Here is a 13,050-nt window from a genome sequence, read left to right as displayed (position 1 = left end):
TTCTTGGCCTCGACCAAATTCCATAAAATTAGGCAGAGCACCTAAGAAGGACACAATTACGATCATGCAAAGTTATTACCGGAGTCATCAAAGTTTATAAACAGACTGCCAGACCATGACTTTAGCTCACCGCAGAAGATATCAAAAGACCATTCCGGGATTAAAGTTTCTCAAATGCAGTGATAACTTGGATTCCGAACTTAATGCGTTCTAGAAACTTGTCTAATTTCCAAATCGTTCGAATTCGAAGACAGGTTTTTATCTTCGAAATCATATAAATTGGATAAATCCATTCCTGGATCTCAGGAACTCAAATTTCCAAAAAATGTTTTTAACAATACGTACATCAGTTTTTTTTTTTTTTTGTTTTTTTTTAAAGGAAAATGTTAACAAATAACAATAACACTTGATCAAAATGAAGTTTCTAGGTTCTGTACCGAATGTGTTAACTTATTATAATAACATAAAACAGGTACAAAACCAGAAATTAGTACCTATCGAAAATCATACAAGATATTTTTATTATAGCTTCCGACAAATAATTGAAAAATAAGCCCAAAATAAGAGAAGACCTACGCATAAACACAAACAAAAAGCATGCTTGGCGTTTGGGTTTCAAAGCAACGTTCGTATTCGGGAGCAAAATTTGTTCGAATTTTTCGTTTATCTTAAAGGTTATTGGATTTCTGGGACGTTGGGAATCCAGACACAATACTGTACTCCAGAGCTGAAGATTTTTCATAACCTTATAAACAATTTTCAATTCAAGTATATCTCACCTCAAATTAATAAACTTTTATCTAGTGATCTTCGACTGGAAATTGTGGAAATGTTAGCGTAACAAAAATTAACAAGAAATCATCCATCAATTCTAGTACAGTGAAACCCTTACTAACGGACACCTCTATAAAGCGGACACCTCCCGTAACGGACATATTTTGTAATCCCCAAACAAAGTAATAGGAAAAATCATATTGGTAAACCTCTCTAAAACGGACACTGTAGTATGGACACGGACAATATTTTCTGTCTTTTATAGGTATTATTTATCTCTGTATTACGGACACTAGGAATGCGCACGAGACAAGATTTGAGGCTGTCTCGTCTCGAAAATGTGCTGTAAAAGTGATGTCTCGACTCGAAAAACGTATATTTTTCTATTGGAAAAGCTGTGTCTCGACTCGAATTTTCTCAGGAAAATTCTGTCTTGACTCGACTCGTGCGCATCCCTAACGGACACTTTCTCTAGAAACAAGTTGCAAAATACAGTAAAAATACATTTTTAGTAATTCATACATGTGTCATTAAAGAAGCATTGTGACAACATTTTGCCGCCCCAACTGTCTACTCAGCAATCCAAATGAAGCATTATCTGTTTAACAACACCTTTCGTCCTTTCCTTACATTTCACTCCCACTCAACCTGTTTTAGACACAAAAGTAATTGACAGTTGCCTGCCGTCTGAGATGAAACGTTATTCTACTGTCCCTTTGGAATCTCTCACCAAGCAGAAGACAAATTTAGTATCTTCTGCCCTCGGGTACGCATATTGTCTAAAAACAGACACTACTGGACTGCAATTAACCCACAAACTAAAGGAACATACTGAAAACGTAGTAAGTAGTGATAAGTGCAAAGTGCAGAAAACTATAACATCTTATTTCCATGTTGTGTCTAGAACATAGAGTATTGAATGGCAGAGGATAATGCAGGTTCAGTATCATTTTGGTAATATTCATAAATATGATTCATGCAATTATTTTTTCTAATTGGATATTACATTGTTTACTAATTTACGGAAGGAAATATTGACACCTTTCTAAGGCGGACACCTCTCTATAGCGGACACCTCTCTATAGCGGACAATTTTTGATTCCCCACGGCTGTCCGCTTTAGAGAGGTTTCACTGTAATTTACAAAGTAAAATAACAACCATACAATAATCTCGTCTAACAACTTGGAAACGAAATAAATTCTGATTTCAGAGTAGTAATATTTAGTACAAATTAAAATCATATCTGTTTATGCTTATTTTATAATTGTGAATATCAACATGAATCAGGAGTTCCTCCGTGGCTAAGCGGTTAGCATATGCGCCTTTGGCGTGGGAGGCCTGTGTTCGATTCCCAGCGGGAGCTCATGTGGTTCGGATTCCACGTTAATCAGTAGGTCCACGTCTCAAATGACCTCGCTGCTGAACGGGACGTTAAACTCAAAATCACCTCAACATGAATCAGGAAATCGATTTGTCCCAAAGTATTCTATCAAATTTGCAAGCTTAGTCATATTATTTTATTAATTAATGAATTAATACATGTTTTTATTAGAGACAGATTATGTTCTATGTCTAATATATAAACATGAAAGTTAATTTTTGAGAGTTATTTAAGGAACAATTCCCTTTTACAGCCTCCAGTTAACTGATTTATTGTGAACTACACAACATTAGTAATAACAACCTACAAATGGGGCATTCAGAGCACAAAGGAATCAAATCGGATTACTTAAGTTATTAGAAAAACAGATATGAAGTTTGTGTTATACGCTTGGCCCAAGGAATCCCAAAGCAACTCCGCAAACCCACAAGGTAGTTTTTATTTCACAAAAAAAAAAAAAAGAAAGAAAGAAAAAGAAAAAAGAAAGAAAGAAAGAAAAAGAAAAATCCAACAAAATGTTGTAAGGCAATTGTTCTGCTTTGATTATTATTTGTTAGTTGTGGTTATTTAGTTTGCCATAGTAATATAAAAATATTAGTTCATAAGTAGCTTAGAAAATAGTGGGTCCGAGGAGCTCCCCTTTGGGATTGCCTGAAAACGTCACAGGATTAGGAATTAGATTTCTGGGCTGCCGCCATCCAATTCCATTTAGTCCGACACGTATGAGGGATGACGTCCCTCGGCGAGCACACTATTCGATGAAAGGGAAGGAAGAAAGAATTGGAGAAGGAAGGAAGTGGCTTAAGACCATTATGTTAGATACTTTCCGGCTTTTGCCTAGTGTGAATGAGGAAAACCCAGGGAAACCTCATTCAGGATGGTTAGCCTGAATACGCTTTTAACACTCTTTCGACCGAGTGTTCCTACAGGGAATCGAGCTTGTTGGAGCTGTTTTATTTGAATATTATAATGCATGTAATTTAAGAACCAGACTAGTATTTGGCCAGAATATCAAACCTAATTTTATCTTCAACTCTCCGAATTAAATAAAGCATGTATCTGGCTACACTGGCCAACCAGATAGCAGTTTTGCACTATTGACACCGTGAGCTCGTTTTTATGAGTCATAGTCATAATCATTACAGGTATTCGGCCATTATTGAAAATTGCAGTAGTTGAAAAGCATCCATGCTCCACGGTCTTCAGCTAACATCTTCACTTTCTGCTTTGATTCTTCATCAGCTGTAACCTCCTTCGCCTTCTTCATCTTTTTCCATATCCTCTAGAGCGTCCCTCATGATACAGTTCCTTCTTAGCCAAAGTTTCAATCAGTCCCCCCCCCTTTTTTTAATTATATCTAAAACTGTTCTTTTCCTCCTCATTTCAAAATTATCTTATTCGTTTTCCGCTCGACCCTTTTGTCCCCCACCATTTCTGCTAGACTCAGCCAATTATCTCCATTCTTCTTCTCACCTACATTTCGAAAGCTTCCATCTTTTTTAATGGTTTTTATGTGTTGTCCATGTTCCTGCTCCATACAGTACAATATTCCACACGAAGTATTTTATGGTTTTTTTATCAAATTTTTATTCAAGGACCCACAAAATAGACTTTTCTTCCTCTTAAAGACCTATTTTACCATTCCCATCTTGGCTTTTATTTCACATTCACGCTTCATATAATCACTAATAATACTACTCAGGTATTGAAAACTAGCCATCTGTTCTTTTTTCTCTCCTTCTACTTGCATATATGATACCAACCGTTTCGTTTCAATCACTATGGCTTTTGTCTTTCTAACATTTATTTTCATCCTACTTTCTTCACAAGCCTTACTCAAGTTTGTTCCACATCTTATTGATTTTCTTTTCAGACACTGAAACAAGCGCTATAATCTACAACCTATATTATTATTATTATTATTATTATTATTATTATTATTATTATTATTATTATTATTATTATTATTATTATTATTATTATTATTATTATTATTATTAACTATTTCTTCCACAGTTCTCGATCTTCAGCTTCTTTTAACTCCCAATACTTTTTCCTATTTCTCAAATCATCGATCAGCTGTGTTCTTCTTCCTATTTCTCGCTTTCCTTCCATCTTTGTTTCTATGGCGTGTGAAGGAGACAACTCCTTCGCAAGATGTGTTCAATCTAATTGGCCTTCTTACGAAGGATGCTGGATAGAAGTGTCTTCTTCTCTCCTACCCGTTTTCAAACATGTTCGTTTGTTGCTCTCTCTGTCCACTTTATCTTTTCCATCTTTCTCCAACACGACATTTCGAATCTCTCTAAATACTTCTTTTCTAACTTCCGTAATGTCCAAATCTCTGAACCATACAGTCCAATGCTCCATATAATAGCACTTGACCAACTTCTTCTTAAGTCCAATATTGAGCCTGCTAGTTGTTGAATGATTCTTTAGCAATGGCAATTCTTGACCCAATCTTTTTGGTGCAGTACCCGTCTCTCGTCAATGTACTTCCCAGATATTTGAAATGGTCAACCTCTTCAAGGACTCTTTATTCTACTCTGACCTGTAAGGGCACATTTCTACGGGATATTCTCATGCCTTTCGACTTTTCGATGTTGATTTCCTTTCAATATAGTTTTCCAGTGTCAACTCTTCTGTCAATCATCACCTATAGTCATCCTTTCGTTTTAGCTATTATAACCGCATCATCTGCATATCTGATCTTGTTAATGATCTGTCCTCCAATCTTGAAATCTGCAATTCCTAACAAACTATATGCACCTAATCATTTTCACCTTGTGACGAATCTCTTAAACCAGAACACTTAAAATACGCAACCCTAGATAAAAATACCCTCTAAACACTAATACGCAATTTAACCACTTGTTGAAATTATCTATTGGAAGGCAAAGTAGCCTACCCGAAATCACGATTTGTAAGAGAGATTGATGCCAGCGCATAACATAAATTGTGGAGTAGGAATGTAATCAACCATACAACAATAGAAGGAAGTCACATTTATTTTTTTCAATCATATATTTAAGGAAGTTTTCATAGATAGAAATGTGTAATTGCTGTTAAAAACAAATGGCTAGAAACTGGCAACTATGATTGTGGAATTGATCAAAATTATACCCAAAAGCTAAACTATGATTTTAGCTGGCTAAACAATATGTAAAAATGGCTAAATTGACAACATTGTAATATCTTCTATAAGTTGGATAATGACCATTGAAGCCGTGTTTCGATACAATCAATAACGAACATGTTGGACTGTGTGGAAAATCGTAATGAAATATGCTTGCTTGATTGATTGATTTTGAGTTTTACGTCCCGTTCAGCAGCGAGGCTATATGAGGCGTGGACCTACTGATTAACGTGGAATCCGAACCACATGAGCTCCCGCCGGGAATCGAACCCGGGTCTCCCACGCCAAAGGCGCGTACGCTAACCGCTTAGCCACGGAGGAGCTCCGTAATGAAATATGCATTAGAAGATGTAATAAAATGAGAACCTTTATAATAATTATATCAAAACATTCCATTTTAAACTAAATTTGTCAGTTGAAAGATAGGGTAGGTTTTTACTGAATATAGGTATAAGTTTACAAATTCTTGTTCATTACTGTTAAACAGCGAGTAATATAAACTAATAATTTGGAGAGTTTTGATGGAATGCATTTCAGAACAAAAATACATTATTATTTCTTAACATTTGAATTCAATTTTTAATACTAAATTTATTTCAGTCATATCAGTAAAAGAAAACAATTCAGGCCCGTAGCCAGCCCCAAAATGTAGAGGGGACCCGTAGAAGTTTGGGGGGGGGGGCAAGCCAACCATATTATAGTTAATCAAATAGTAACATCAGCAGTTCATCATATCTGCTCTTGAATGTTTAAGTATTTTGCTTCTATAATTCTATTATCCTCTCTACATACACACATTAAGTTAATATTCTGTAACCTACATGAAAAAAACGTAAATTTTATTAAATAGATATTACTAACTACACGAATTAGAATTAAAATATATGTTTTAATAGTCCCACGTGTAATACAGCTATATGTAAAAACCAGATCGCTACAATAATAAAATGTCCTACTAACGAGGGGTACTTGTGTCCACAACATAAAAAAATGTGAATTTACGATAAATCAGAACATTCAAATTGAATATATGATTAGTATATGTTTCAGGAGAGCATAGGACATTAACTAGAAAATTCTGAAAATTAATGATATTATTAGTGAATATAATGCAAAAAGTATAGCATGTGGGCAAAAAGTAACCCCCGATTGGTAGTGCTAGGGTTATATATATATATCGTGCACTATGAAATACCACTGTACATATTCAAAACTTGTACAAGCTAATTAAACAGTACCAAGTTATTCGAAATTTATCACAAACAAACATTTCGTAAGACAATTAAGGTTCCGTTGCTACATTTAATGTCCGTTAGACATGATGAAACTTTCCATCATAATGAATAATTATTTTGAATACAGTGGTAGCAACCATGCACTGGAAGAAAATGTTGATCCTTGTAAAAATAAAACAGATTTCATTAGTTACCTTTTTTTCGTTTCTTTTTACAAGGGTCAACATTTTCAAGTGCATGGTTGCTACCACTGTATACTGAATAGGGGGTCAGAAATTTGCAATCAATCCCACTTAGAGGAATCGGAATTTGTTGTCACTGCGTATGCAAATGAAAATAGAAAGAACAGATCTACTTTGTTACTAACTTTGTTTGTAAAATCCCAAGGATAAATAAGGTAAGAGTGCAGGCTGCATTTTTACAACACCCCAGCACAACACATTCTTAGCAGTTTCTTTGTACAAGAGTCAATATTTTCTTTAAAAAACACAATTATCAGTAATTAATATTGAGTGGGGGTCAGAAATATACAATTATCATCCCTCTAAACGGAGCTGTAAAGTTAGTGGGAAATATCTATGAACATTAAGATCAAGAACGAGAGATGATATACTGTGAAATAAGGAAATTAAGCTTTACTAAGACTCTTATTCAGGGTTTACTTGCGAGGTTGTTCATCCGTTTTTATCAAAATTTTGAAAATTTACCTAGAAGACATGAATAATTTGATTGCTTGTGTACTTGATAACATGTAAGTAAAGCGTAATTTATGTGTAATATCTTTTGATAAGCGGTTATAAAGACGGGCCTAATTCGCAAGTAGGTTCAGGACGGTTGGACTGTGGATAATTTTCGAGTAAACATGGCTGCAGGTGTACAGGGTCTTTGTGCAGGATGTGAATTGACAATACTAACATTTGTAAAACATGATGTTGATAATGAGGTTAATCTTTTGAATATGTGTAAAATTCATGTGTTAATGAATGAAAAAACAAAGACCACCAACAATCGTCCACGATTTTCTGCTTGAGATAGGAGAGCTCTACAAATCTAAGTACTAAGGGAAGTGGGAAGCAGACATAACCTAACCTAAGTAACCTAGTAGTGCGTCATCCCACCTTCTTCGACTTCTCGCTTCGCTCGTTCTTCCCTCTCAACTCCGCGCTCCCCATTAACTGCCCACAACCGTGCTCCGCGCGGCCCGCCAGTCTCACCTATAGGTTAATAATGGATTTCCATATGTAATTGTGGCTCCTTCCCCATACTCCCACCCTCGAGGTAACGTAACAAAACATAAAAGGAGTAAAGTTTAAGTAGAAATTGATGATTGTAGATTTTATTATGTTTTTGTTGAAAATTAGGTGGACGTGTAACTTTGAAGCAACTCCCTTGTTTACAATTACAGTTGTATTCTTTTAAATATTTATAGTAAGTTCTTGTTTAAAATCTTAAACTAAGCTCGCTTTATATAAATGAACCATCTGCACACTACACCAAGAAGACATACCAAAACAGCTAAAAAAAAAAAAAAAAAAAAAAAAAGCACTATAATGTTAATCAAAGCTACACTTAGAAAAAATGTATGTGACCTATGTAATATCGTATGTTATATTTGTAAATCCTGTAGTTTTTGGCCTTAACGTACAGCAAGCATATAACTGAAAATGCATGTTTTATAATACTTTCTGTATAAGTACTTTCCATCTATACATACATAGGCGGTCAGGATCTCACATACAAATGGAAATGTATAACATATACCTGACGAAGGTAACATACATATATGTATCTAATATAAGGAAGACTGTTAGACATCAGACATCCTACAACAGCATGATGTAACACCTAAGAGTAGTGCTTATGTAGCATACGGATAATGTATGCCCCGTTCTGATTTTTGTAGTAAGCAAGAGGATTCCGTATATTTCTACAATATACCACTGTCCGGAGGACGGGATTTTCTTAGTGTAAGTAAAACGCTACGCACATCTGGTATTGAGTAAAACCATCACTGCTTCTTTCATGTTGAATTGCAACATTATTACGCGTACGCGACTAAGAAATAGTTCCAATTTACAACGTTTTTATATGAAAACTAGCTACTTCCACGGGATCCCCCACCCCAAGTACAATACAAAACATTCTGCTACTTAATTTCTCCTCTAAATATTGCAAATTTTTACTAGTTCTGGCTCCGCAACCCGGAATTTAATCCTTAAACGTTAAATATGTTCAGTTGCTCAGTTACTAATCTAATTAAGGTAATTTAGCTTAACTTTATTCTTCTACGAGAACAAACATATGAAAGTCTTTGCAAACATTGTTTTTGTTTTACATATCACACCACAATAATTTACTAGAATCAGTCGCTTTTAATGGAACTCGGAGCTCTTAATTCACTTCACACCTAATTGTTTCACAATTAATCTAAGGTTTGCTGTTAATGAGAATTTTGCAATGCATGTATGTACTACAACTATACAATAGAATAACAATAACCTACTGCCGTTACTGCAATCGACAAAAGATAAACGCTTTGTTCCTGCTCCTGTTTTATGATTTGGCTTGCATTAAGCACTTCACACTTCGTCTCCTACCTCCCAGATCGCTATTCAACTGTGGCGTGAAGTATTATGAACATATTCCTTCTTGTCGGAAAACTTGCTTCTATGTGTATTGTGTCATTTCATATCGAAATTCGAGAAAACTGATAAACTTTACTCTAACTCCTTTAAAATATGTTTAGAAGTGTTCGTCAAATAGTTAAAATGGAAAAATTCTTGGAATAATCTTTTATATTGCATTTTATTCTTAGTGTTCAGACATAGAATTAATGAAGATTTTTTGCAAGCCTTCCATGAAAATTATAGGGGGCAAGTAAAAATTTAGGGGGGCGGCCCCCCTGTGCCCCCGTGGATACGGGCCTGAAACAATTGCGCTCATGCAAAAGCACCATAATGCTGAATCTGAATATAATAATCTGAAGCCTATTCTTACCTTTACAATACCTACGATGAAGAGAATACACAGTAATGCATCTATCAAGGATACAGAAATAAGTACCAAACCTGATATATACAAACCTAAAATAAGAAAAAATCGTACATTAAACCATGACTTATTTATCTCAAATTGTAATAATCTATAGAAATAAAAATAAATCATAAGTAAAGAATTATGATATGAATATTTTTACTTTTATTATTTTATGAAGTTACTATATACATAGAGATCCCAGACTTTCCGGATTTATATTATCTGTACCCTTTCCCCCAAGGATCTTATAAAATTCCTTGCTTTCCCCCCAGGACTTGTTCGAAACTTCAAATGTTCTGGCACTCTTCCAAAATATAAGGTAATGACATTCGTGCGATACTAACAAAGATCCAGTTTTTCGTTGATTGGTTACGAATTGTCTGATATTTCATTATCTTTAGCATCCCTTTCAGTACTGAACTTACACGAAGTGCGTACCAAAAGTATGTGCCATTTTGTTCTAAAGTTCACATTTTTTGCCATTTCAGGAAAACAACTGCGACGTCGGAAACCTCCATGCTTCATTTCTTAGTACTGCAGGTTTTGTTTACTAGGCGGCAGCTGTCGAGTCATAGTGCCTGAACGACTAAGACGTGTTTCTGGTACTGCGCTGAGACACGGAACAGGTAATTGTGAAATTCGTCACTGCAGCTGGACTTTGTGCAGCCGATATTAATCGCCAATCGGTGTGTGTGTGTGTGGTTGTACAAAACACTGTTAGGAGGTGAGTGCATGAGTTCAAAGAAGGGTAAACGAGTTTGAAAAATGAGCAGAAGTCTAGACGTCCTAAAACAGTATCAACTGACGCTAACATTGCATATGTTGAAACTTTCACCATGGAAGATAGGATTGATACCATGGAGAAGATTTGTGCTATAGTAGGACTAAGAATTGGAACACTAGAACGAACAATTACAAACAAATTGGGTCTAAGGAAAGATTCTTCTCATTGGCTTCTACGAGTGCTTAATGACGATCAAAAAAGGCAAGGAGCCATCAGGTGTTGCAAATTTGTCACTCTTCAGAAGAGAGCGATGCAATTCTTGGAAAGCGTTGTAACAATGAATAAATCACAAATTCCATTATTCATCCCAGAAACAAAAAGACAATCGATACAGTGAAAACACACAGATTTACCACCCCTCAAAAACGTTCGTCAAGTGGCATCCAATGAAAAGATGTATGCAATCTTCTGGGATTCCCATGGAGTGATATTGTCCTATAATATTCTGAAAGACCTTACAATCACGGGAGAGTATTTTTCCTGCTTTCGGAAACAAAATCTCTACCAAACGTGACTGAGAAACGACCAGAAATGGCAAATCGCAGTTTTATCGTCCATGGTCAATGCAACGTCACTGTACCGTGCTAATGTTGTGACAACGTTCTTGGCCGGACCATGGTATTGAACTTCTGCCACTCCCACCTTACTTACCAGATTTAGTCCCGAGTGATCTCTGGTTGTTTCCAAACCTGAAAGACTGTCCTTATGTACACAGTTTTTTCAGTAGATCATCCCTGGGAAGTACTATTTTCAAGTACCTGAAATATATCCTAAATATGACTATGCCACATTCTACACAGGAGCGATGGAAGGAGCGATGTCAACTGCGTATCAATAAAGACGGAGACTTTGTTGAGAAATATACACAGGTTAGTTACCTATATGTCTGTGTTCATGGAATTTAGAGCAAAACAAAGGTTATATTTCCAAAAGGAGGTCCGCATTGACTACGGCTTCCAGGTCCAAAATGAATTCTTTAAGCCCTGCTACAACACGGGAGCAAAAACGCGAATGATATTTTATGTGGCAGACGTTGTCTCCTGTGGATACCGAAAGATTTTATCCGCGGACACAGATGTTGTGGTTTTGGAAATCATCACCCTCGACAAACTGGCACTGAACACGTTCCGATAGACTGGCACTGGAGTTTGACAAAACATTTCTGTAAATATACTTTATTATTTATTGACATATTTGATATTATAAAAGATGTTTCAGTTCACGAGAATCGAGGGTAGTGAGAGGGTCCTGCTCTGCGCGCGTAGGGGCTTCGATTGATTAACCCGAAGGGCGGAATGGATAAAACCGGAACTGGTCAATATTGGGCTCGACATTAGCTATTATATTAATATACCAATTTCACATCATCCGCAGTGATAATTTCTCATCTACTCTGCAATAAATACCATGTATTGAGTACAAAAACTGATACAAATATAGGCTCTAAATGAATAATCTCTTATCCTTCCAAGTGAGAAAAACATTATGTCTGGAAACGGAACCATGTAAGCTGTTGTTCCCCTCGACTTGTCACTCTCTTCAGCGTCAGAACTTACTTGCTTAAATGCACTCACATTCCTTCGTGTGGTATAATGTAAAGGTAACCAAGAAATTTCTATCGCTTTTTGTGGAGGTCTGTGTTCAATTGGACCTCACACAGTGAGTTGAATGCGAATGGAGATAAGGCGAAGGTCAGTTGTTGGTGTGGGTATATCCAACATACTACCTGGATGTGGCAGTTCAGTTACACCGTGAACTCCAGTAAGGACAGAGTGAATATGGGACCTCCAAAGAGCGCCATAAGGGTGTGTATGCTGTATGAGTTCAAACTAGGGTCAAACGCCGTTGCAGCGGGGCGGAAGATATGCCAGGCCTCTCGTGAGGGTGCCGTGACTACGCGGACAGTCCAGCGGTGGGTTAACAAGTTTAAGAACGGTGACGAAACACTCTAAGACGCACCACGTACCGGACGACCATCACATGTACAAAATGAAGATCTTCAAGCAGCAATTGAGGTGAACAGTGGCCAGACGTGTGAGGAACTGGGACTACAATTCAGTGTGTGTGGAGAAACCATTCGAAACCAGCTCAATCAACTTGGGAAGCACTACAAGTTGAGTCGGTGGGTACCACATGATTTGACACCGGGCCAGAAGGCAACGTGAGCAGACACCTGTGTTTGTTTGCTGTTTCGTCTGATGAAGGAGCCATTTCTGGACAGGATGTTGACATGTGATGACAAGTAAGACCTGTACGAAGCTCCACGGTGCCGTTATCATTGGGTAGCATTCCATCAACCAGTTCTAAACAACCGAAACCAACACTGCTCCAGAAGAAGGTCCTTCTGTGTGTTTGGTGGACTGCTCGCGGCATCGTGTATCGGAATCTGGTATCAGCTGATCAGAGCATAAATTGAACTGTGTACTGTTAGCAGTTGAGCCTTGTTCAGGAAATCCTAAAAACTCTGGAGCCTACACTTCTTAATCCCAAAGGCGTTCTCCTGTTACAGAACAACGCTAAGCCCCACGTTGCTAGGATGACCCGGGACCAGAGATGTTCACCCTCGCGAGGGTGGCCCTCTCGAGGTCATCCTCACCCTCAAGTTCCCTCGCCCACAGTGACGCGAGGGCGAGGACAAGTTTCGGCCGCGAGGGCGAGGACAAGCTTCGATTGCGAGGGTGAGGGTGCGCGAGGGCGAGGACA

General features: G+C 37.1%; 1 protein-coding gene across 2 annotated transcripts in view; it reads right to left on the bottom strand.

Annotated features, from left to right (window-relative positions):
* Positions 1-13,050, bottom strand: part of LOC145663745 (uncharacterized) — an 84,056-nt gene that overhangs the window by 13,265 nt on the left and 57,741 nt on the right. For both annotated transcript variants that reach the window (XM_081729830.1, XM_081729831.1), the window contains exon 4: positions 9,525-9,610. In XM_081729830.1, the coding sequence (XP_081585956.1) occupies positions 9,525-9,610 (86 nt within the window). The remainder of the gene's footprint in view (positions 1-9,524; positions 9,611-13,050) is intronic.

The sequence above is a fragment of the Thermobia domestica genome, chromosome 11 (assembly GCF_964235325.1).
Source record: "Thermobia domestica chromosome 11, izTheDome1.hap1.1, whole genome shotgun sequence".
In the NCBI taxonomy this organism is placed as follows: domain Eukaryota; kingdom Metazoa; phylum Arthropoda; class Insecta; order Zygentoma; family Lepismatidae; genus Thermobia; species Thermobia domestica.
Note: the sequence above shows the minus strand (reverse complement) of the source record. Positions and strands in the feature narration are given on the sequence as shown.